The following is a 24,863-nucleotide window of genomic DNA, read 5'->3' on the forward strand; positions in this document are numbered from 1 at the left end:
GTCCAACGAATTGTCATTAAAAGAATCTTGTTGTTGATCTATTTTTAGCTTTGCCGAATCAATTTCGGGCTTACTAAATTTTGAAAGGGTTTCAATGTTGTCACTACTGCTACGTGTAGGGCGTGATTTTTCAAAGTTTAACTCGTCAAAAATAACATCGCGAGCTATAAAAACTTGATTATTTTCGATATTGAATAATCTATAACCGTTTGCATCGTAACCGATCAATATTGACTTGAAAGATTTCTCATCAAATTTAGTTTTTCTAGCTTTGTTATGAACGTATGCAGTAGATCCAAACATTTTTAAATGATTTATTTTCGGCCTTTTACCATGCCACATTTCGTATGGTGTTTTATTTATCAGAGTTTTAGTGGGTAGTATGTTAATTAAATAAGTAGCTGTTAAAACAGCTTCACCCCAAAATATTTTATTTAATTTCGCACTTGTAACCAATGTTCGAGCCATTTCGGTTAATGTACGATTCATTCTTTCTGATACACCATTTTGCTGTGGGGTGTAAGGAACCGTTAAATGATACATTATCCCTTTGTCAACACAAAATTCTTTGAATTCGTTTGAAAGATACTCTCGGCCATTATCGCAATATAAATTAACAACTTTAGAATTAAATAAATTTTCACATTTTGTTACGTAGTCTTTCATACATTTATATGCTTCAGATTTAGAATGCATCAAATACGTTACTGTATAATGAGTAAAATCGTCAATAAAAGTAATAAAATAATTTTTATCATCAAATGTAGGTGGTGTAATAGGACCACAAATATCGGAATGAACTATAAAAAGTGGCCTATTTCTGACTGATTTATCTTTTGATTTTGCAAAGGGCAACCGCGACTGTTTACCAAGTATGCAAGACTCACATAATGTATCATTAGGCATAATATCATTAATTAGGTAACTATCATCAATTAAGTTTTTTAGAATGTTAAATTTATTTTTGTTTAAGTGACCTAGACGCTTATGCCATAGTTCGTAAGATGTAGAAGTTTGAGACAAATTTAAATTATGTTGAGATCGCGTATGCACTTGAAAAACTAATTTAAATAAATTATTACTGATAACACTCGATACTAAACACTTGATACTATTGTTAATATAAACACTGTTATTTTTAAATATAACAACCATACCTCCTTGTTGAATACGATATACAGATATTAAATTACATGGCACGTCCGGCGCATATAATACATTATTAATCGCCCCTTGAAAACCTAAATTAGTAGTGACATTTATTGTACCTTTACCAAACGCTTGAATGCTTTCATTGTTCTTAGCTATACCAATTTTAATCGGTATTGTGAACTCTGAGTAGGAAGAAAATAATTCCTTACTATTTACAACGTGGTCAGTTGCACCCGAATCTAAAATGAAAACAATATTATTAATATGATATTTATAAGAATTTGACAACTTACACGTTGAAAACATAAATGCGAAACTGTCCTCGTTATCGTTTCTGATTTGCAAAGCGCTCGCAGCTGCTGTTTTACTGCCGCTACTACCTCCATTTTGTTGTAACTTTTTGAAAAATCGACAATCCTTCTTCATATGATTTCGTCGTCCACAATAATCACAATATAATTTTGAAATTTTATATGATGAATTTCCGGTGTATGACTTCTTTTTATAATAATTATATGATTTCCTTTTATCGAATCCAATTTTGTTCTGCGATTTGAATTTATTCGTTGATGTATGTAAAACTTTGAGTTCTGTCGTCGTGGTATTCTTTAGTTTGACTTCGTGATCTAGAAGACGAGTTTTTACAAAAGATAGATGCAATTGTTCCTCTCCAAGTGTTTCCAGTGCCGTTATAACACCATCGTATGATGTGGGTAGAGTTAAAAGTAAATGTGATATTTTATCCATCTCATCCAATTTTGCACCAGCCGATATTAATTCAGTAATGATATTATCGAAATTGTTAAAATGTTCGAATAGTGTCACATCTGGCTGTAGTTTCATATTAAGTAACTGTTTACGTAAAGCCAATTGAGTCGCTAAGCTCCTCCGCTCATATACTTTGTCTAGTTCGGCCATTATGGATTTTGCAGTAGAAGAACCTCTTGCAAAGCTTAAAAATGTGTCACCCAAGTAATCTACAATCGTACCTTTTGCTAGCATATTCTTCTTAATCCACTCATTATCTGGTATTGGTGGTGGTTCTTCGTCAATAACAGGCAATAACTGCATTTCTTCTAGTAGTGACCTTATACGAAACTTCCAAGTACTATAGCGATCACCGTTAAATTGTTGTATATTTCTTTTACTTCTCGAATCCATTTTGAGTAACACTTTTACTATTAATTTTAATTATTTAAACAACTTTAAACATGACCTGGGCCCATAACCTGAAGGGAAATGGGGTAGGTATAATAAGACACGTCTGCACTGTTTGACAATGTTTTTAATAATGAATATTAAATAATCAAGTAAAGCTGTTCGTTGATTGAATGAGTGGTGAGCGAATGTGAATGAGTGAAAGATTGAATAATATAATGAAAGAGAAATCTATTATGTATAGAGGCTTGAATTTTTGTATATTCCAACAGTGGCGCTCAGGTGCATCAATCATGCATTACCTACATAAGCGATGATTGTCAAAATGTGGTGAAACATGTCAGATTACAGGGGATGGCGAATTAGCCAGGGGCCGGATTACCGAGAGTCCACTGTATTTATAATAAAACACTATTCCCTTTGTTCTATGTTATACGAACTAATAATTTAGTAATTTAGTTACAAAAAATGCATTTTTTACGGAAATCCATAATTAAAATAATTATTCCAACTCTCAACCGATTACATCGCGTCAACTCGATTCCAAATATTGTTTATTTGACTTTTTAGTTTGATTGATTAGCTCTCTAGGCAGTTACTATTATAATTATGAGTAATAAACTCAATCTGATATTTAAAAATTGTGAAATGTTAGAGATTAACAGACTTAAACACAGTTTGGTCATAAACTCTTAATACTAGCTATTGATACTATCGATAGTATCGATAGTTTTGGACTATCGATAGTTTAGGTTAAAAGTAATGGTTTTTGCAATACTATCGATAGTATTGCTCATGGAGAGCTATCGATACTATCGATAGTATTCACACGTGACAATACTCTCGATAGACTAACAAAAATTTGTTAAATATCAAAATCCGCCTAAAATTACTTTTTTTTTGGATCGTCGAATAGTGCGAGATCAAAGTTTTTTATTTAAAGTAATACATAACTCAAATGACAGTCCTTTTCTTTTATTTTATTTTAGATGCACAAGACTGTATACACGCAATAATGCCTTATTTTTTTACCCTTAACGGAAACAAAATATGCTCAGAATGAATTTATTTATCGCTCTTGTAAGAATTACAATAGGAAGTTTAATGACTTGGACATGTTTTCTTGTTCGCTCAATACATTTAAGGAGAAAGTTAGTATGCATTTGTCAATTTATTCATTGTTTTGTATATTTGCCCCGTTTTTTTTTAATTTTGGTGTTTCATCTTTTTGAATTTAGATAATATATATTTATAATTCACTGAATTGCTTGTTTACTACTATACATGAATTAGTTTTTAGTGGAAACTTGATTGGATTGGGCACGGGTTAATTGTTATATAGTGTATGTGTTGTTTACTAAAAAATAAAAAATCCCCAAATAAAATAAAAATAAAATACTACCTTAACTATCGATACACATCGATAGTGGACTATCGATATGCAACACTAGTTTATTGTTAATGTCAAAGAAGATTATTGTGTTATACTAGTAATCTGAAAAGGCACGATAGAATTGTTTTTATTTTATATTTCATAAAAAATTAACCAAAAATTAAAGTAATATTTTTTATTATACATCTCAATTCCGTAAATCCGTGGGAGACGTAGGCTCGCGGAATACGATCTCGATGCGGGATTAGGTTCTCTAGTATTAACCTGTGTTTTATTAGTTACACGTTAAATATTTGTTTCTAATAAATTTCAAATAGACTGAATAAAAATATTTTAAGCAAGAATAAATAAATCCAAAAAAATAAATATAATCTTAAGATCTTGAGTCGTAACCTCGTATCGCGTATAGCCGAACATATCGTTCGCCCCGCGCCCCGCTGATTGTCAGGAGGCTTTCCAATAATTGGCTATTTGACAATGCCAAAAAATAAAGTGTCAATTGTCGTAATCAGTATATATTATGAGTTTAAAAATGGTTATTTATCAACGAAAGTTGAAAATAATAATAAATTAATTTATTCAAAAATCCATCTTTTAACTAACAGTAGAAAAACATAAAATAAATATATATAAATAATAAATCTGTGGCATATATAATACGGATTGTGTATGTAATGTGGCATTATATATGCCACAGATTACAATACAGGCAAGTGACGTCAAAGACCCCATAGCAGCGCCATATTGTCAAAGTAGCGTTATTGCGCCCTATTTCAATATGGAATTTTTATTTGATATTTTTCAGCAAATATGTACTAGAATAAAAAAAAAAAAAAAAACAACTTTTACTGGGTTCCCTAATCTCTACGAAATAATATAAAATGGATTTTAAAAACCAATCAAATAGCGTATTGAGTATCACAAGTGAAGAGTTCAAGTTAATTTTAGTTTATCGTTGAGTATGGCTCAACGATAAACTATAAAATTAACTTGAACTAAGCTTAAACGAATAATAAGTTGCTTTAAATTTAAAATATATTTGGACGGTTCAAATCACCCTGATCAAAATGACTTATTGTTAAGGAAAAATAAAAATACATTATTCTTTATAATATTGTACATATATTGACAGATTTCGTTTACGACCAACGATATTCCAATTGTGACAATTAACATATAACTTTTATAACACAAATTATAAAACAAAAGTCGCGCTTAAGCTCGTCAATAACAAAAACGAATAAAAATTCCGCGTAATGCGAAACGAATATATTTTTGTTAATGCTTCAAAAGTTCCAAAACTTTAATTATATTAAACATTTTTTCGTTTCAACTATTTTTTAATAACTACATACGTCATACACTACCTTCGTTTCTTGACTGTGACGTTTCGCGCGCTCCATCTGTCATTTGTTTTATAATCTGTGTTTAATACAGAATTAGGAAATAAAATTATACATAACCTAAACATGAGCTTGACTTCGCACAGTGAAAAAAAAAAACAGATTATTTTGCAATTTTGTACAATTTCTTACAATCAATTTATTTGTTATTAACATCATCTTAAACATATTCTGATGAATTTAATTAATAACGGAAATATTAAATCGTTCTATAATTATTTTTGTCAAAAAAAAAAAAATGACCGAACCCGTGCGACGTCTAATTTTTAAAAACTAAGATTATAACATATAATTACGTAATATTATTATACAATGCTTGAAAAAAAAAAACAATTATATGAATAGATAACTCTCAAAACTTAGTTTTTTATTTTAATTAATAACTCGCATAAGACTTATGATTTTGCTATTTATGTATGAAACAAAAAATAAACTTTCCATAATACGTTTGCTAAAAGCTGTAGTTCAAAAATGGATTAATTATTTAAAGTTAAGTTTGTATCATTAAAATTTATTCTAAATCTGATAAATTGGTGTAAAGGCAGTGATATACGTTCAACAAAGACTATAGAATTTATTTTTAATTAAAATTGAAACGAACGCCGTTGTTATTTATTAAATTTTAACAAAATTACTATTAAATACACTTTTTAATCTATGATTGTAAACGATAAATTCAGTATTATAATAAAATCTAATAGCAAGTCAACCAAACTTACCAAATGGTACGAATCGTCTACCAAAATGGTATATTTATGACAATCTAGCAACCTCCAAATATCATGCCGATAAATAACACGAACTGTGCAAACCATAAAAAAAAACGTTTTTTTTAACTGTTGGCGTTTTTTGAGATCTAAAGAAATTTCGAAAAATTTTTTAACTGTCAAGTTGACGTTTCGGTCGCTGGCGCCAAAATTTTTGACATGTATATTTTCACTAGCATTTTGACGAATCTTTTAATTACTTATGACAGATTTATCTATAGTGTTGTATGGTATGATAAATATATAATAAATAACTAAAAAATTTAACAAATAGTTGCCCTAATTTCGAATTAGAAATTGTAAAAAAGAAGTATTTTTATTGCCAACTCTTTTCTGTATTTTATCCGTCAACGTGACATTAGCTTTTTTTTTTAAGCACAACTTAAAGTTGACAGCCAAAAATAAATTGAGGTCGCCTTCGAATCATTGTCTAACGGAGTGCACATCCCATGTACTTGTCTATATTTTAAAACCTACAAAACCTCTAATCTATATAAACTTAGTGCTAAAATAACTGAATACCCATAACACACAACGCGTGCTTTTTTTTTTATTATACATTTTTTTTTAGACGCTCACAAAAATGTACATTTTTTTTTAAATTCCTAATTTTCTATGCTCTATACGGTTAGTGGACAGCCTTAAATGGAGGCTCTTTTTGTTATATTTAATATAACATGGCGCGGCTTTTTGCAGTGACATTTCATACACATCTATACACGTAATATCAAATATAAAAAATACACATCTTCAAAAAATATACAATGAATTTTTTTAATTGTATTTATTATAGTTTTTAACTATTTTTTATTGTTATATCCTTATCTTTTGAGTGAAAATAAAGCATATGAACCAAAACCTTTTTTTTGTAAAAATATACTAACTGAAAAATGATTTAGGCTCGCTACAAATATATCCTATACTCACACAATGTCTAACCCGACCTCAACTTAGGGCTGTTACTGAATCCATAGTGTAACATGTAGGTTATTTTAACTGATAATCCAATGATTACATATTATTTAGAGAAAATAGATCAAGTAGTTAGACAATAACGGCAGGTTTGCCTTGTTTGCTCGTGAACAGAGCTTATCGGTCATACTGTAATTATTAATTTTGATGTAGTTGGCACACCAATGCAAGTGTTTTTATTATATTGTTTAACATTATCATTTCTTGCCCATAACTGACTTGTCCGACAAAATCACTATACATTTTCCAAATGTAGCAATTAAATATTGAAGATGTTTTCAAAAAACAATAGAATTATTAAGTAATATCGATTTATTCAAAGAAATCTATAGTTTTTAAGATGTATTGAACATAGTAATGTTGTACGAATGAATATTATGCTTTTAAATTATGCATGTACTTAGTATGTCTGTCTGTACAACAAAAACCCGCACCACCAAACTAAACAATAAAATTATTATTTTTTTATTATAATCTTGTACAATTATATTATTATGATTTTTACACTATATATTTTTTTTTTTTTCATTTCCTCGTTTCAAGAAAAAAATGCAATTAACGGGAAATATCACAAAATATAAAAAAAAAAGAACTATATACATACAAAACTGGCGGTGTTGCCCGTTGATAAAAGTTTAGAACCTCGTTGACATTGTACATCAGGGTTGCCAGTTCAAAAAAAATATTTTGTATTTTATTAATTTTTGTACACAATCAATTTAAGAATTACTTTGTGGAATTCTTCCTTTGTACAACTGGTTTCTCTACTTTAACTTTGTCTTTTACTTGTGGCTTCTTGTCCTGCTTGTCTGCTGGTTTCACAGGTTTGTCGGTTTTCGTTGGTTGCGGAGTCTTTTCCACTATCGGCGGTGACGTTGCCTTCTTCGGCTTATTCGCTTTCGCCGCGGCAGCGTAGTTGATTGGTTTAATTCCCGTTTGTAATTCCTCAGTTGGTGGTGGTGTTGATTGCTGTAAGAAAGATTTTAGTTATTTTCACTGATTTTCTATATAAATCTTAAACAATGATACCGAGTTTAAACTCGGACAAGCACCACTGAATTCATGTGCATAGTTTGTAGTTATTTAGTTTAGTAATTAATTTGGACCTCTTGAGATGAGATGGCCATTGGAACATTTTCGTCCACGGTTGATCTCAACAGAGACTATAATTATTCGAAGAGAGAGAGAGAGAGAGAGAAATAAGTGATCCCTAAGGTTTATATTATATACAATATATTATGATTACTGTAGCAGCTTTATTTCTCAGACACTATAGCCTTCTTCAATGCAAGTAGCAAAAAATAAACAAAACTTACATTTAGGAATTTCAAATGATTCGCTAATAAGTAATAACTCTGATATTGTCGACGTTCAATACGCCAGTCAAATCCATATTGAATATAATAGATCAATCGAGCTCTCGACCAATGTTTATCGTATTGTATCGTTGTATATTTCGGTCTTGACGACCTCCGTGGTCGGGTAGTGTGTACACCGGTTTTCATGGGTACGCTACTCTGAGGTCCCGGGTTCGATTCCCGGCCGAGTCAATGTAGAAAAAGTTCATTAATTTTCTATGTTGTCTTGGGTCTGGGTGTATGTGGTACCGTCGTTACTTCTGATTTTCCATAACACAAGTGCTTTAGCTACTTACATTGGGATCAGAGTAATGTATGTGATGTTGTCCAATATTTATTTAAAAAAAAAAAAAATGTTAAAATTAAAATGTTATTAAATAATTTTTAAGTTAAATTGTTATTATTTTATGTTCGACCCTAGTGGACCCTATCCTCATCATTACTCCTTAAGTTATTAGATACGTATTAAACTTATATTCAACTCACTTTGACAACGTCGGCGACCGGCGCCTCCTCCTCCTTCATTTCACTTTTAACAATTTTCACTTCCTTCTTCTTTGCTGTCACTTTACTATCAGATTTCACCGGAACCGGTTTAGTCTTTTTAACGTCATTCTTTATAACTTTCTTAACATCCGTCTTCGGCTTCGTTTCCTTCTTTACATCCTTAACCTTCTTGTCTATCGGCTGGACGTCTGCGGCGCTCACTTCCGGCGGCTCCGTTGGCACTGGGATCGGTTCTGAAATTTTATGTATTTGTTAATTGAATGTAAACTGGAAATATTCTACCTGATGGGAAGTAATCATTGCTGTTTTACCCAGAAACATTATTTTAAGAAATAGTTACAATCCTTTACAACCTTAATGCATCAATGCAACATCTAATGTTTATATACAGATTGGTGAATATTTAAGTCTTGGTCCGATGATTAGCAACCTGTGAAATCAAGTGTTCGGGCCCCACGATACAGGTCTCCTAGTGTGGGGTCCAAAGATAATCAAAATTTTAAAATTGCTAAAACCATAATGCACCTCAACCAATGGAAAACATTGTAATAGTTTAAGTTAAGTTTAAGAAGGTTAATAGTGTCATATGTTAATCTATTATGTAAGCATTGTGTTTTTCAATAAAGTTTTATTATTATTATTATCTTTGAGATACAAAGAGTTATGTCTCCACCCTTCAAACTGTTAAACAACAATAGTAATTACTATTGTTTAGCCGTAGAATGTGAGGAGTTGTTGGTATCTTCAGAAGCAAGCTTGCCAAATCAATTTATAACTTGTAAAAGTAGTTCACAACATTGACAAAATAATGCGTCATTAACACGTTTTAATTAGTATACATTTAAATTACATTTTAAATAAGCAGCCTGTAAAGTTCCCACTGCTGAGCTAAGGCTAAGGCCTCTCCCTTTGAGGAGAAGGTTCGGAGCAAATTCCACCACGCTGCTCCAATGCGGGTTGGTGGAATTCATATGTGGCAAAATTTCCTCCTGATGTTTTCCTTCACCGCCGAGCACGAGATGAATTATAAACACAAATTAAGCACATGAAAATTCAATGGTGCCTGCCTGGGTTTGAACCCGAAATCATCGGTTAAGATGCACGCGTTCTAACCACTGGGCCATCTCGGCTCTCGAATCTAAATGATTATGTTGAAATTCAAATGTGTTAAAATTAAAATTTGTTAGTAGATTTGGCATCCAAGACTTTAGCTATTTTTTTAAATTTAACTTCATACTTGGTCATACTTGTAACAAATTATTTCCATCAATTTACCTTCTGTTCTACTCTCTTCCAAAGTCGGTTTGCTGTCAACTTCGTCCGGCTGCTGCGGTTTCTCCTGCGGTACTGAAACTGTTTCTTTAACACTTTCCACTTCTGATTTTGCATCTGTATTATCTTGTGCTTCTTCTGAAATTTAAAGCATAATATCCTCCTATCAGCTTTCAGGCACGGTGATCTTTCAAACAAAGAATAACTAACTGAAGATTTGATACTACCCCGTAACGGCTTCATACGGCTTCATCGCTTCATAATAAAGATATTTGATGAGCATTTTTTTTCCAGCAATTTCAACATCATATCTCAGCCAATTTAAATAAAATCTTAATGTATTATACAGAAACTAAACTTTTCCTCATGAATCACTCCGTTAATTTTTGAAAGCCGTACAGAAATCAATTCGGTTAGAGTTTATCGCGTACAAACGCGGCGGAGTGTTTTATTTCATAATATGTAACAATAGTGTACTGTATAGCAATCCAGCAAGGAGTGAGTTAATGTGCACGACCACCAGCTTTACAGACTCAATGAGACATGGGAGTATCATTGCCTACCAATAAACTGCTAAGTCTATCTAAAATAACGATTCATGTTTTTCTGACAATTCTCAACAAATTTTAGTAAGTTAGGAACGAGAACCCCTTGCTCGTATTGGCTGTCACAGATAAAGTTGGGTAATATATAGTCTAATCTTATCACAGGAAGAGTTAAAACGAACAATCGAACAACTTTAATATCCATAGTGAAAAAGATGATGTTTTGAATGTCAGAGATGTTATTGGAACTTTAGAATAACAAATGAAGATAAAATTTATCAAGAGGTGTAAATAAAGCATATGGCTTATTTAGTTTACCTGCAGATGGCCTCGCTCTGATGGGTACAAATTCAGCAGCAAGCGGGTTCAACTTAGATCTCGAAACAGTTTCTTCCAATGACAGAGATGATAGGCCGTTACTTGTCCTGAAATACAGATTTTATGTTGTAGCAACAACTAACAGACAGAGATGTGATAGAGAGCGGCCACGGCCTCCAATCTCCAAAGATCAGTAGATCATATTTTAGTGTCGACACAACTGACAAGGTTCCAAGGTGCAGGACCAATGACTTTAAGTGCTTTCCAAAACACAGACACAAGGGCCTAAATTAAAACAATTACAATAATATAGTGTGAATGTGGCCTAGACGAAGGTTCCACTACATACATCCTGTTCCTGTGTCCCATTTACATTCTCCCTCCTAAAGTTCCTCGTCCTATGAATGTTGAATGTTTGTTGACGTTTGTGTTTAGTCCATTTTGTTCTTTTTCGTGTAAATATATTAAATGTAACAAAATGAAGTTGTGAATAGTCCAATTGAGTGATAAATTTTATTATATATAGGTATATTTAAGGTACTATAAACTAAGAATTGAATTGAATTACAGTAATATAATGCCAACAACGGGATATAAGATGAGATGATAAGATTCTTGTGTTTCTAACGGCTCTCGGTTAAACTTACGTTGGATAGTGATTGTGTCCATTTGAAACCGGCCTCTGTCTCTGCTCTCTCTGTTCATCTTCCAGCATTGCTTCTATACACTGTTCCATTAATGCTTCTTCCTCTAATTGCTGCATGACCTGGAAACAAAAATTTCGACAAATAATATAGTAACACATCCTTCATATTCAAATAATCAGAACACATAAATCCAACATACTAGGTTATGGGGCAAGCACCGAGTTCTCATGTGTAAACTCCAAAGGAATATGTCACGAGGAAATTGGCAGTTTAACGATGCATGAATTTCTGCCACATGTGAAACCTTCCTATCATTTGATGGAGTGGTTTATTAAAACCTGCTGGGTTTACCCAGCTATGGAATATTTACAAGTACTTATATTTTATTTGTTTTTATGATAACCATGATACATTGGACGATGAACGCAAATGTATTAGAAAATCGAGATATACTCGATAAAGAATCTGACGATTATTTTTGAATCATCATTTAAAGTTCAACCAATTTGAAGACAATATAAAATTTCGTACAAACCTGATTGTCAAATTCCTCTTCATTTTCCATCCACATGTAGTCCTCAAAGTCATCCTGGGACTCGATGTACGCAGCACCAGGGTACGCTGCACCAGCCATGACGTATCCTGAAAATCAAAGACAGACATTTCAATAAGACATTGGGAATGTCTAGTAGGATAGTATGAAGTATTAACCATGCTTAAACATCCCCAGCCAGACAAACTTTGGGGCTGTACTATGGGCACCCAAACAAATCCGTCATTCAAATTGAAGTGTTTATTGTTAATTATATTTAACCTAGGCTAATTAATCACCCAATCATTAGCGGCCATCGAAGCTTTTGTTTTTTATTTATTTTTAATGATATATGTAGGTGGAGGAGCGATGGTTAGTGGTCACCACCGCCCATAGACAATGGTGCTGTACCACCAACCTTGGAAACTAAGATGTTATGTCCCTTGTGCGTGTAGCTACACTGGATCGTTCACTCTTCAAGCCGGAACACAACAATACTGGTAAGGATAATGTCTAATGAGTGGGTGGTACCTACTCAGACAGGCTAGCACAAAGCCCTACCACCGAATAAGCCTATACAGATTGGTGCTGTTAGAAATATGAATCAACCTTTACAACCATAGAAACTATTTTGGTTGTATATTTGTCTCTTGTGTCTGAAGTTACACTGGCTAACTCAAAATTCACACCAGGACACAAAAATAATACAAATTGCTGTTTGATGGTAGAACATGATGATTGAGACCCACCCAGACATGCTTGCACAATGCCTTACCAAAAAGTAAAAGGTATATATTTATTACTGTGGAGCTTTCTATGGGTAAAAGTAACATCCAGGTTATGATAATAATAATAATCCATTAAATTTTTCTTACCTCCAGGAATATGTCCTCTCGGGATGGGTACTGGGTATACGGCGGGTCTGTGACCAGCGTCTCCGCTACCAACCACACCACCACCAACACCGTTGTCTATGATTACGCCGTTTGGCTGTGGAAACATACATTTTTTTAAAAAAATTTGAAAAAAAAATTATCTAATCAATTTGATAATTGCTCATTTTGTTCGTCTGAGTACACTTCCCGTTTGGTACCATTTAAATTTGAAGAAAATTTAAGGTTAGTTATTTATTTCATAGAAATAACAAGCTCCCAATGGAACTTGGACTCGTGTTGACTCTTGGACATTTGTTAATGCTTATAAACCTTCCAAATTATATCAAAGCCAAATTCATCTTACAGATTATCGAATATGATTGAATTATATTGTTCCCCAGCAGTTAAACTATAGTTTAGCATTTAGGTATATATATATTTAAAAACCTACCTGCCACTGTCCACTGTCCTCATTGCCATAATAAGCGCCAACATTAGCTGATGTCTCTGGAATTTTCATGCTTGCAATACTAACTTAAAAGTGAACTATTTCCCACCTTCTCATATATCTCTAAACATCTAACCGCAAATAATAAAAACAAAATACTGGTTTCCGTTAATTTAATTCTAATTATTATTTATATCTTAAGGCACTGTCGTCATAAGTTTGAACTTCGGTCGTGGTTCTATCCTTCTTCATATCTGACGTTCATTGACTGTAATAAGAAATGTTCAATATTAATTTTATCAGACAATTTAAAAAAAAAAAAATACCTGGCAAGTGAGTGTCTGACTCATGCACTGAGGGTTCCATACCACCAGACCAAATTTTAGATAATTTCCTTTCAATTGTGCTACAATAGTATACTGCTTGTTGCCAAATTTCAAGATTAGGTCAACGAGAAACACCCTATGGGTTATGATGTATGGGAAATCCAACATAAACTTTAAGTAACATATTTTAAATATATATCTTTACGTGATATGTGATAGGGTCTTGTCGGAGAGAGAGACAGACAGATGGACAACAAAGTTTTTCTTATTAGGGTCCATTTTTTCCTTTAGAGTTGCAGAACCCTAATTTATAATGGGTGGGTGGACTGACAAATGGCTCAATACGACCAATTACCATTAAAGACCATCAGCAGTCCCAACGCTCAAACATTGCAACAGTAAAAATACATTCAAAGTTAATATAAAGTGCACGACTCTTCAAGACGGTCACAAGATGAGTTTGCAAGGCCTTATAAAAAAGATAATATATTAATATTAATCATTTCTTATAGAATAGATGTATTTTTATATTATTTAAAATAGATTGTAAAAGGTATAGAGAAGTTTTAATACTATCAAATTTGTTGTAACTGCTATATGGCACTGCAGGAAAGAAACTTATATACAGATCTACCAAATGCTCTTAAATTTATATATTTGCCGAGTTTTGTTAGGAATTTAAATAATAGTGAGTTAATTTATGTTTAATATTTTTATAATTACAGAATCATTTCCAATTTCTATTTAAGTTTATCAAATCAGTTGAAGCTTAATTGGATTCTTTATAAAGACATATAAATACATTATAATTTATTTTTTATTTTTTCAAAGAATGTATTTGTAAGTACATCATCATTTTTCTTAGAATGAGGTGAAATGCCGATATACTTCATACCACAAAAATACAAATCTTTGTTTGGGCTGCTGATATTAAGTAACTTATTTATCTCTTATGATCTAAAATCTATTAGTTATTTGGAAAGATCCATCTCTGACCGGTGCAGACCAGCAAAAGAAATTCATTGGAATTAGTCTTAATTTATAAACAAATATTGTTTAAAAAGTAATTAATATCCTTTGTCGAGTAAACATTTTCTACAATCCGGTTGTTAAAGCACATGTATTGTACCACAAAATAAATATATATGGATATGTCAAGGTTTACATACAATGAACATTAAGTTTACTATAAATTTTTAAATATATGAGATGACTGTTTCGAGTGTGAAAATCTGTAGTTGACAAAAACTTTCCTAGCCATATTAGTTTTGCCCTAGACGACAGGGTGGATTTGTTTCTTTGCAGCCTGAGTGAACTCACAACTATAGCCACTTGGACTATATCATATATAACATAGTGACTTATTTTAAATATTATTAATAAATATGCTGTAATATCGACTTAAGACAATCATGTCCTGTAATGATATGTTGTATACATATTTTTGTATTATAAATAAAAAAATATGTTTACCGTGCAATGTTAAAAACATTACTGACCCGGTTATCAGGAAAATGGGAGGTATATCCCATTTTTTTAGTACAGTGAAAAGTTTTAAAAATATTTTATTAAGGACCGTTGAAAAGCTTATCAATCAAACTATTGAGCTAACTTAAAATTAATTGTCTCGAAAACATTTAATTTTATGTAAACTATTTACGAAATTGTATAGTTTTATAGATATAATAAAAAGTCGACACATACAACGTGAGAAAATACTAAAACGCTATTATTAAATATAATATTTACTCAAGTCCGGTGTTCATAATGTTGAGAAGTTAAAAGGTGAATTTTAGCGCTCAGTCTCAATCCTGAAGACGAAAATAGCCTACACAATAATAATAAATGACCGAGTTTCGTTGTCTTGTAGGACTTAGACAGCGCGAACATAGTACATTTGGCGACTGGCGTGTACTTTATAATCGCTCAATTTGTACGTAAGTGATTTTACCATGAAATTATTTCAAACACGTGTGCAATAACTTAATTGATATAATACTTACACATTGTACCGTCTTATTGCTATCTTCGTTTTACTAATTTATATTGTAAAATGTTCCCAGTGTTTTATTGCTGTTTTCGTTGCACAATTATTAATTATTTTAACACTATAACCTAAGTAACACTATTTCACTGCGCCAGTCCAATTCCCGATTCCGCGTACTTACTTCGTGGCGTAAATGGCGACGGATGTGAACTTCGTGCAGATAACTCCACGATAATAAACTAACTTCGCAACTTTGAAAATGCCGGTTATGTTTATTTAAAGCGATGAAATTTAGAATTTGATAAAAATATTACTTAATTGAGAGAATCATACTCTTGTAAATTTAGTAAGGCCAAAATAATGTCAAAATTACTGTCATGATGTTCTACTTTTGACGTGTAATTTATGAAGAAATTATACCATTCATTTGTCTTGGATAATAAAAATAGGCGAGTACTGTCTGCTGTAGTAGTAATACTACTTTATTTAAGTAGGCTTTTACAAACACTTTTAAATCATTATTTAGCAAACTATACTAAGTGAAGCTACCACCGGTTCGGAATGTAGATTCTACCGAAAAACACCGGCAAGAAAGTCAGTAGTTACTCATTTTCAACATTTAAAAATACAATTATTTTAATACAATTATATATGTATGTTATATATGCTGCATGTTAGTCAACAAGATAATGTCTATTTAGGCATCAAAATCGTGGACTAGAAATAGTGTGAGCGAGTCATAACGAGAGGTAGGAGATTTAATGGCTGATCAATATAGAAATTGAGTGAATAGTGTTCGAAATCTTTAACAAGATTTTTCTTTCTTGGCACATTCACGGGTGCAATTTATGAATAATGTAGTTTTCTACCAATGGTTTTTTTTTAGACTATCGTCATTAGTAAACCTTTAAACGGAAATTTATTAAATATATTATTTAAACGATTGGTAGTTTTGCTTCATTTAGGACACAAATTAACCTTTAAATAATTTAAAAATAAAGTTGCAGATTAAGGAAGTTCATTTTGTGGATGTGTTACAAATTAGAATGAAGTTCTTTAGATATGGCTTAGACTGGTGCGCGTAGCAGTAATCTTCGTCATCGTTGATTTCAAAGAAGTGAGATCTGGCATCCTTGAATAAATTCTCCTCCGGTTTTGTAATTTACGTATCAATTTAATAAAAATTTCAGTTCCTATGTATGGTTGAAAAGATTGCTATTTTATGAAATAAAGATTGCTAATTTAGTTAGCAATCGTTATAATTAATACCTAATATAACACAAAACGTTAATTTCGAAAAAAAAATTATGTACTTATTTATTATATTACCTTTACTATTTATTATACGACTTTTTACTTTAAAAAATATTTCAGGATTATTAATTTACCTTTGGATGCATCGAGCTGTCAAAAGTCAAATGTCAATGAACTGTCAATATATTTTTTGTTTGTAACTACTTATACATAAAACCAACTAGAATAATATGTAAAATAAGCAATAAACATCTAATATGTTATAAGAATAAATTAAATAAAAGTTAAATTACAAATATGCTTGTAGTACTGTTTGTATTTTAGAAGTTAAGGTTACTGAAAACACTTAGTTTATTCACGAATATGGAGACAGTTCGTGTTAAGTAAGTCGTTTTTTTAAATATTTATTTTGGTAAGATATTTTAAATTCTTTGGATTACTCGATAACTTAAATATTTTTGTGAGTTACGTGGTTATGAGTCTGGTCATTGTTTCAATCAAGACCAGACTGATAACTTTTTTTATTAATTAACTGTTAGGCAAACGTATATCTCGTCTTCAATGTATATGTATTCTAAATGTAAAGATAGGTCTATATATCGTCTATAGAATATTATTTATATTGAAATAATATACTAAACCATTTAAACCATTTATTTTTGCTACTCATACACATACATTACAACGATAGTACACAAGAAAATAATTGAATTCAAGAAAAACAATTAAATATACATTAAAATATTTAACAATTCAATATAATAAAACAGTGTAGGTAGCAAGGGGTTCATCTCAGTATATGCTGTGCTAATGCACAACACTGATTTTCAGATGGCCCCTGACTATTGAGTGAACATATATAAATAAAGAGGATGTTTGTGAAAAATGTAACCAATCTTTAATTATTCTTTAATAAAACATTTCAGTGTTAGTTGAGTTAATTGGGTGTAATTTATATATATATATATAATACTAGCTGAACCTGCGGCTTTTGCACTAAATTTAGAAATTTTATAGCTCACAAACTTTACTGTCAACATAGTAAAATCTAGAATGTATATGCATGAAAAACATTTTATATTCAAGATATATTGGAGAATATAAAAAAGTAAGGGAGAAAAAATGGCCTCGGAAAACAACCTGTATAAAAATTTTGTTTTTTTCTTTTCGATTATAAACCTTGTCAAAAAATTAAAATAATAGTTATGATATTGGTACTTAACTTGAAATTAATATTAACTTCAATCAATTAAAACACCAGTTATTCGTAATCTACTGATGGACATGTGCCTCTCTCAAGCTCCGCCAGAGTTCCCTGTATACTTCCTAATAATTTATTAATACATTAAAGAATTATTAGAAATTACAGTCATAGTCCAAATTTATAACATTATTTTCTTTCTGTGTCTCCCTTTTTTTATACTATTAAATTAACTGAAAATTTAACTCAGAGGTAACGTACTTAAAGTAATTAACATATCAAAATCTGGTGCTTATTATTTGTTTTTAAGCATCCATTTTCAGCTATCATAGTCGTTATCATCTTGAAATGAAATAGGGGTGTTTATAAAGTGCTCCTTATATAATAAATAAAAAAAATTAAAAGGTGTTATTTTATAACTGAGTTGTTTTACTTGGTGATAGGGCATTGTGCAAGCCCGTCTGGGTAGGTACAACCCAATCATCAGATATTCTACCGACAAACAGCAGTGCTCCGTATTATTGTGCTCCGGTTTGAAGGCCGAGTGATCCAGGGTAACTGTTGGCACAAGGGACATAACATCTTAGTTCCCAAGGTTGGTGGCGCATTGGCAATGTAAGGAATGGTTAATATTTCTTACAGCGCCATTGTCTTTGGGTGGTGGTGACAACTTACCATCAGGTGGCCCATATGCTCGCCAACCTATGACATAAAAACAAGAGTTTTAAATAACATATTAATGAGTTACGAGATATATTTGACGATGATGTAAGAATATATATATTTTAAAAATTTGGTATACTTCTTTTGATGAATTATTACGATTTGTAATGATAATAAAATTTTTGTTCCAGTAAAATGTCACAAAATCACTCGGACTATGTCTGTGATTACTGCAGCCGTTCGTTCACTAGAAAATACAATCTTCAAACTCATATAGAAAATTGTCACTTAAATTCGTCGTGCTACTGTGAAATATGCAATCAAAGGTTCGGCAGCCCTGCTGGCCTGCAGCTCCATCTGTCAAGAGGTCATAACAGATTCGGCCAAGGCTTGCCGGAATGCGACATATGCGGGAGGATCTTCACGAGAAAGCAAAATATCACGTCGCATATGATAACAGTTCACCTTCAAGGCGGCAGACCGGATATCCGTTGCACATTGTGCAACAAGACATTCACGACCGATCGTAACTTGAAAAGACACGTGAACCACTTACATAACCCGGATATTGAATATCCTACTTGCGACGAGTGCCATAAAGTGTTCAAAGGTAAACACTCGTTGATAACTCACATACAGTCGGCGCATAATTCAATCTTTAGATTAACAAAGTGCAATCTGTGCGGGAAGGTGTACACGAATAATCGAAATTTGAAACGGCATGTTGAGATGAATCATGGGGAAAGGGGTGAATTTAAGTGCGATATGTGCCCGAAGGTCTACACATCTAACCAGAGCTTGAAGCGACACGCCCGTAGTCACACTACGTACAATTATTCTCAATTTAACTGCGAGTTTTGTTCAAAAACATTCATTGGCAAAGAGAATCTTAAAAACCACGTGCTATTCTGCCATAGACAAGAAAATTCGAGTTCGAATGATTACGACGCGGCCGGGTCTAATCGCATCTATGAATGCGAATTTTGTAATAAGGGCTATGAATACGAGTCAAGATTACGGTACCATATTAAATCTGAACATTCGTTCCAAGACTTCTACAGTTACTGTAAGAAATCTCTCTTAAAAGCCACGTGGAGTTCAGATAAGCAACGCAAGCAGAATCTAATGTTTTACAATTGTGAATATTGTATAAACGCGTTCGCGACCGTTTACGATTTAAAAGATCACATGCGAACTCACCATGACAGGGAATACAATCTGTCTACCTGTAATGTCTGCTTCAGCAAGTTTTTCAGCAAAGAAACGTTAATCGACCATAAGAAAATCTGTTTCCCACCTGATAACGTGAACTCATGCAGCCATTGCGACAAATTGTTTACGGATATATCAAGTTTAATATTTCACACGAGAATCTTCCATCCACAAGCTCAAATCGCCGATTCGAATATATCTTCGACCAACATGGAGGATTCGATGGTAGCTTCCTTCAGCTGTCTCCACTGTGATCGCATATATTATAGCGATAGGTCCTTGAAACATCACGTTAAATTGAAACATACAACCGAGGAGGCCGTCGAATGTCAATCTTGTGGAAAATTGTGCAATAACAAATATTATTTGGCGTCTCACATAAAAATCGTTCATAATAACGACTCTTGGTCGAAATGCGATTATTGTGACAAACAGTTCAAATCGAAGAGGAGTATACGACGCCATATTGAGAACACCCATTTAGGCATGCAGAGATACAAGTGCATTGAATGCGAGACGCTGTTCAAAGAGAAGAGAAGCTTAAGGAAGCACGTTAGAACGAAGCATCCAAATTCGACGGCGTTTCCTCAATGCCATATTTGCGAAAAGCGCTTCGAATCGGCGAAATCTTGTAAGATTCACCTGAAACTTTTGCATTCATTTAATATGAACACGCATCCGTGCGATCTCTGTTCGGTTTCATTCACGTCGATCGAAGCTTTAAATATACATTTATCGACGAAACATTTGGCTGAGGACGAGATTTACAAGTGCGAAGAGTGCAACATTGTTTTCAAAGGTCAGGAAAGATTCGACCATCACAATGAGAACTACCATACGAATGTACCGAATTTGAAGCAGAAACCGCTCCCCCGTTGCATAATATGCATGAAAGATTTCAGCACGCGCAAAACTCTGAAGAGGCACATAAAGAAGTTTCACTGCGAATTTAATGTCGACGAATTAGCTACATATGGTTCTAGGAAGCGGAGTTTCAATGTCGACTGTGGCGAATGTCTGAAAAACTTCAACGACGAATTTTACTTCAGTATTTATCAAAAATTAAAACATCTCAGGGATTCCGTAATATTTAAATGTGAATCGTGTGTTACTTCGTATTCAAGCTTAGAATACGCGATACAGAGATACAAGCAAACGTTCGACGTTTCCAAGACGAAGTTGTATTTGAGCGAACTGTGTACGACTGAAATGAGCGATGTCGACGAATTCGAGTCGAACGAAATAATGGAACCGGAAAGTACGACGTGCGACATCAAAATAGAACCCCAAGATGAAATGGAAACCGAGTGTGTCATTAAAATAGAAACTACGTCGCCATAAAATTGAATGAATATTGTATTAGTTTATTTGAAAAAATGGTGTCGTCATACGACCGTGTGAAACATAAAGTGATTGCTTATTTAAAGAAATGATAATTAAAATAAAAAAAAAAAACGGAGTCTCGTTAATAAAATAAATATATTTTTCTTAGTTTTATAATAATATATATAGTGTACACGCGTCTCATACACGAGGGAGTAAACAGTGCGTGTGAGCGAGAGAGGGCAAGAGAGCGAGATGCCATTATGGTATACGAGATGGGCGTAAACCCGAGGAGCGTCCACAGATGTTTTAATAACATTTTTCTATTTAAATTAATGATTTTGATACTAATGAAACTTTAATTATGACATTCGAATGAAGTATCTTTGACGGTGAAACTACCTACTGAATTTTAAACATACTACACAATATGCGTGTCAAAATTGACACAAAAAATATATGTATAAAACCTGTTTAATTGTTAAAGTACATTCCACGAAACGAGCTCTTAAAGGAAATTGCTCTTGTGCAGCTCTATATTAGACCAATGAGGGGCGAGTATTTCGTTCCCTAGGAGGTCGATTCGTGGAAGTTTGCTTCAAATTTCTGCCTTTTCTTATATACTAAAACAATATACATAAGGATATTTACTATTGTAATCCGCTATTTTTATAATCCAATGGGCAGACTCGGGGCCAAGACAATCATCTTCCGTGTTTGGTATGTATCCGTTTCCTAAGATGAAGAAAGATGGAATGATTAATACATCTTACAAAGCCTATGTCGTGGGCGGTGGTGAACACGTACCATCAGCCCAGTTGGTCGTTCGCCTACAAATACCGTAAAAAAAAAAGAACTGGCTAGCCATCAGATCAGTGAGACAGACCAAGGGGGTTAGTAGTATGGCCGCTGATTCTGGTGTGTATAAACGATTAAACAGGATTAAAGTAATTGCCGTTTAAGTTATCGTCCTATTAGAAGTGGGATATGGAAGGATGGATATAACTTGGATCTGTATTTTAGATCTGGAGAGAGCAGGAATATATTACTAACAAAATAGGTTGTTATTGTTCAGTTCGCAGATTTAATATAACTTATTAACTCTGTATTAGATAGCTTTTGTGTTATAAAGTCTTTGATGGGAGGCACCCGACGTGACGGCGGAGTGGGGGCATGCGCGAGGGCTGCGCGCGATATTGGACAGTATTATGCCATTGCAGCGTGACTTTTTTATTATTTTATTCATAATTCTAAAATAAAACTAAGTAACTCATTACACCAGATATCTGCCAGTAGTACATCACGTTCTAAATTGGTCCAGCCGGAACAAACAGACAGCCAAAAATTGTTAGAAATGTCATTTTGATATAAGTACCGTGTGTACATACACATGCATTTAGTAAAAAGTGGTTATTTTAATATTACAAACAGATACTCCAATTTTATTATGTGTATTGATGTCAGCTCCTAGAATAGAACGGAATAACGAAGACTGATCGTATTGTAAGGAATGTATTCAATGTGTAATGTTTTGTATTAAACTTTATTGTAAATCTCAGCCTTTTTTTTGATAATTGATATTTCAGAGTAACACATGACCACACGTTTTTGTGATATATTCATTTAGGTTTACTGAATAGTGTATGTTTTTAACGACATTCGAACGTAATTCATTGGTTAAAATTTAAGAGACCCCGACTAGTAGGCTACTTGACTGGTTTTTAAAATCCATTTTATATTATTTAGTAGAGGTTAAGGAACCCAGTAAAAAATACGAAATTAGATTATGCCTAGAGAAATAATAGGCTATTTGACAATGCGAATCATCGGTTAAGATGCACGCGTTCAAACCACTGGGCCATCTCGGCTCACCTAGTTTAGGTGATAATATCGATAGTCCAACACTCGATATTATCGATAGTATCAATAGTATCGCTGCTATGAATAGTATTGCTTACAGAGAGCTAGCTATACTATGGATAGTATTGATGAAAACGATACTATTGATAGTATATACTATCGATATCCTGAATAGTTTTCGAGGTCAACTATCGATAGTCAGTACCAAAAAAAAACAAAGAATTTTAGTACTATTCATACAACTGTTTCCTACATCGGCTTATACAGAAACACTGTTAGAAGACATCAAACCAATTTTGATTTTATAGTTGTTTATATGGAAAATGAATAAAATAACATTTTAAAATACAATCATTTATTTAAAATTTTGTACTCCTTCTCCTGAATCCTGTTTTATTTAGAGGTAATTTCAATTGAACTATTTTTTTATTACCCGATGTAATAACCGAGGCTCCAGTAACACGAACCTTAAGTGTCGCCGTGTTCGGTGTCAATTTTAGAGCCTCGCATAAACTTTCCAACTCTAATTTTAAATTGTTAATTAACAATAAAAATACTATTGCATGGCATAACGACTTGTCCTTAAACGGAGCTGGTCTTGTTCGTTTCGAATGTGACATTGTCAGGAAATTACTTAAAATTATATTATTCAATGTCACAGACGTTGAACAGGCTACAAATGACTTTTTTGTAATATCTTTTACCATCATTGTGTAAAGATATAGCAATGAATTGGCGTACACTGCTAATACTACAAGCTTTGGCGATAAAGTCTTCTTAGATATCATCGATTTTATAAGTGGGATCATATCTGATGTGTAGTCTTTACCCTCTAACTCGGAATGTATCTTTTCATATTGTTCTTCAGATAGTATTTTGTCTATTTCATAGACAAACTCAGCTTTTTCAGCTGTGCGGTTAATGGGAGGTATGTAGAAATCGTCATTGTTAATATTATTGATAGACAAATCTAAGTTTTCCTCTGTCACTTCTTGGGTTACATTTTGCATCTGTTCGGTAACAGTTTCAATATTTACTTTTAACTTCTCCCTTTGTTCCATACGTTGTTTTTGCTTCTTCGAACCGAACTTACGACTGAGTTCTAGATGGCTCGTTTCAAGCTGTAAATGCGTTGCGTTTAAATCAAACTTAAGGATCGGCTTAACATTCACGACACCCGATTCGATCAAACGCACTTTGCCCGTACTTTTATTGCGTGCTAGTATAAAAGTCTTACCCAAGCCCTCGTTTTCTTCATCACCAGCATATACGAGGCCATCTATCTCGGTGGCTAAGGTCTTATTATTAGTTACGGAGTTTTCGGCCAAAATGCATTCTTGGTTAGCAAAGTTGTCAGTCGTATAACCATTTTGGAAGTTTAAAATCATGGGATACACTGACCCTTTGGGATATACATCGTCGATAATTATTTCTGTCATTATAACTTAAACTAAAACGGCGACTTTTGTTCGCACGTGCATTAATAGGTTACAAAAATAAAAACAATATTTATATTTTGACAATTCGACAATGACAGTCGAAGACAGACATTTATATTCCATAGATGTTTATTTTTTTTCTATCGATAACAGATATGCAAAGATCTGAAATGACAGATTTGTGTCAAAGAATTTATAGTATATTACGAAATAATATTGAATAATTATACTTGATAACTTATTATTTCAAG

The 24,863-nt window shown here is 32.7% G+C and overlaps 3 protein-coding genes across 5 annotated transcripts; 1 reads left to right on the plus strand and 2 right to left on the minus strand.

Annotated features, from left to right (window-relative positions):
- Positions 1 to 6,161: 6,161 nt before the first annotated feature.
- Positions 6,162 to 15,985, minus strand: LOC125075287 (microtubule-associated protein 1B). The gene is made up of 9 exons (XM_047687010.1): positions 15,677 to 15,985; positions 13,351 to 13,615; positions 12,900 to 13,014; positions 12,028 to 12,134; positions 11,493 to 11,611; positions 10,846 to 10,952; positions 9,986 to 10,120; positions 8,690 to 8,943; positions 6,162 to 7,814 (listed from the first exon to the last, which is right to left on the minus strand). Exons 2-9 carry the CDS (start codon positions 13,417 to 13,419, stop codon positions 7,572 to 7,574), a joined length of 1,149 nt encoding a protein of 382 aa, XP_047542966.1. The 5' UTR covers positions 13,420 to 13,615; positions 15,677 to 15,985; the 3' UTR covers positions 6,162 to 7,571.
- LOC125075267 (zinc finger protein 91-like) lies at positions 15,555 to 21,406 on the plus strand. 3 transcript variants are annotated; one of them, XM_047686976.1, is made up of 2 exons: positions 15,555 to 15,606; positions 18,970 to 21,406. In XM_047686976.1, the coding sequence occupies exon 2, from the start codon at positions 18,974 to 18,976 to the stop codon at positions 21,329 to 21,331; it is 2,358 nt and encodes a 785-aa protein (XP_047542932.1). In that variant the 5' UTR covers positions 15,555 to 15,606; positions 18,970 to 18,973; the 3' UTR covers positions 21,332 to 21,406. The 3 variants fall into 3 exon arrangements, with proteins under 3 accessions (XP_047542932.1, XP_047542931.1, XP_047542930.1); XM_047686975.1 differs by lacking the exon at positions 15,555 to 15,606 and adding an exon at positions 17,139 to 17,326; XM_047686974.1 differs by lacking the exon at positions 15,555 to 15,606 and adding an exon at positions 17,139 to 17,297.
- A 2,111-nt stretch (positions 21,407 to 23,517) lies between these two features.
- Positions 23,518 to 24,601, minus strand: LOC125075291. Its single transcript, XM_047687015.1, has 2 exons — positions 24,411 to 24,601; positions 23,518 to 24,294 (listed from the first exon to the last, which is right to left on the minus strand). Exons 1-2 carry the CDS (start codon positions 24,450 to 24,452, stop codon positions 23,533 to 23,535), a joined length of 804 nt encoding a protein of 267 aa, XP_047542971.1. The 5' UTR covers positions 24,453 to 24,601; the 3' UTR covers positions 23,518 to 23,532.
- Between the last annotated feature and the right edge of the window lie 262 nt (positions 24,602 to 24,863).

This window comes from Vanessa atalanta, chromosome 30 (assembly GCF_905147765.1).
Source record: "Vanessa atalanta chromosome 30, ilVanAtal1.2, whole genome shotgun sequence".
Taxonomy (NCBI): domain Eukaryota; kingdom Metazoa; phylum Arthropoda; class Insecta; order Lepidoptera; family Nymphalidae; genus Vanessa; species Vanessa atalanta.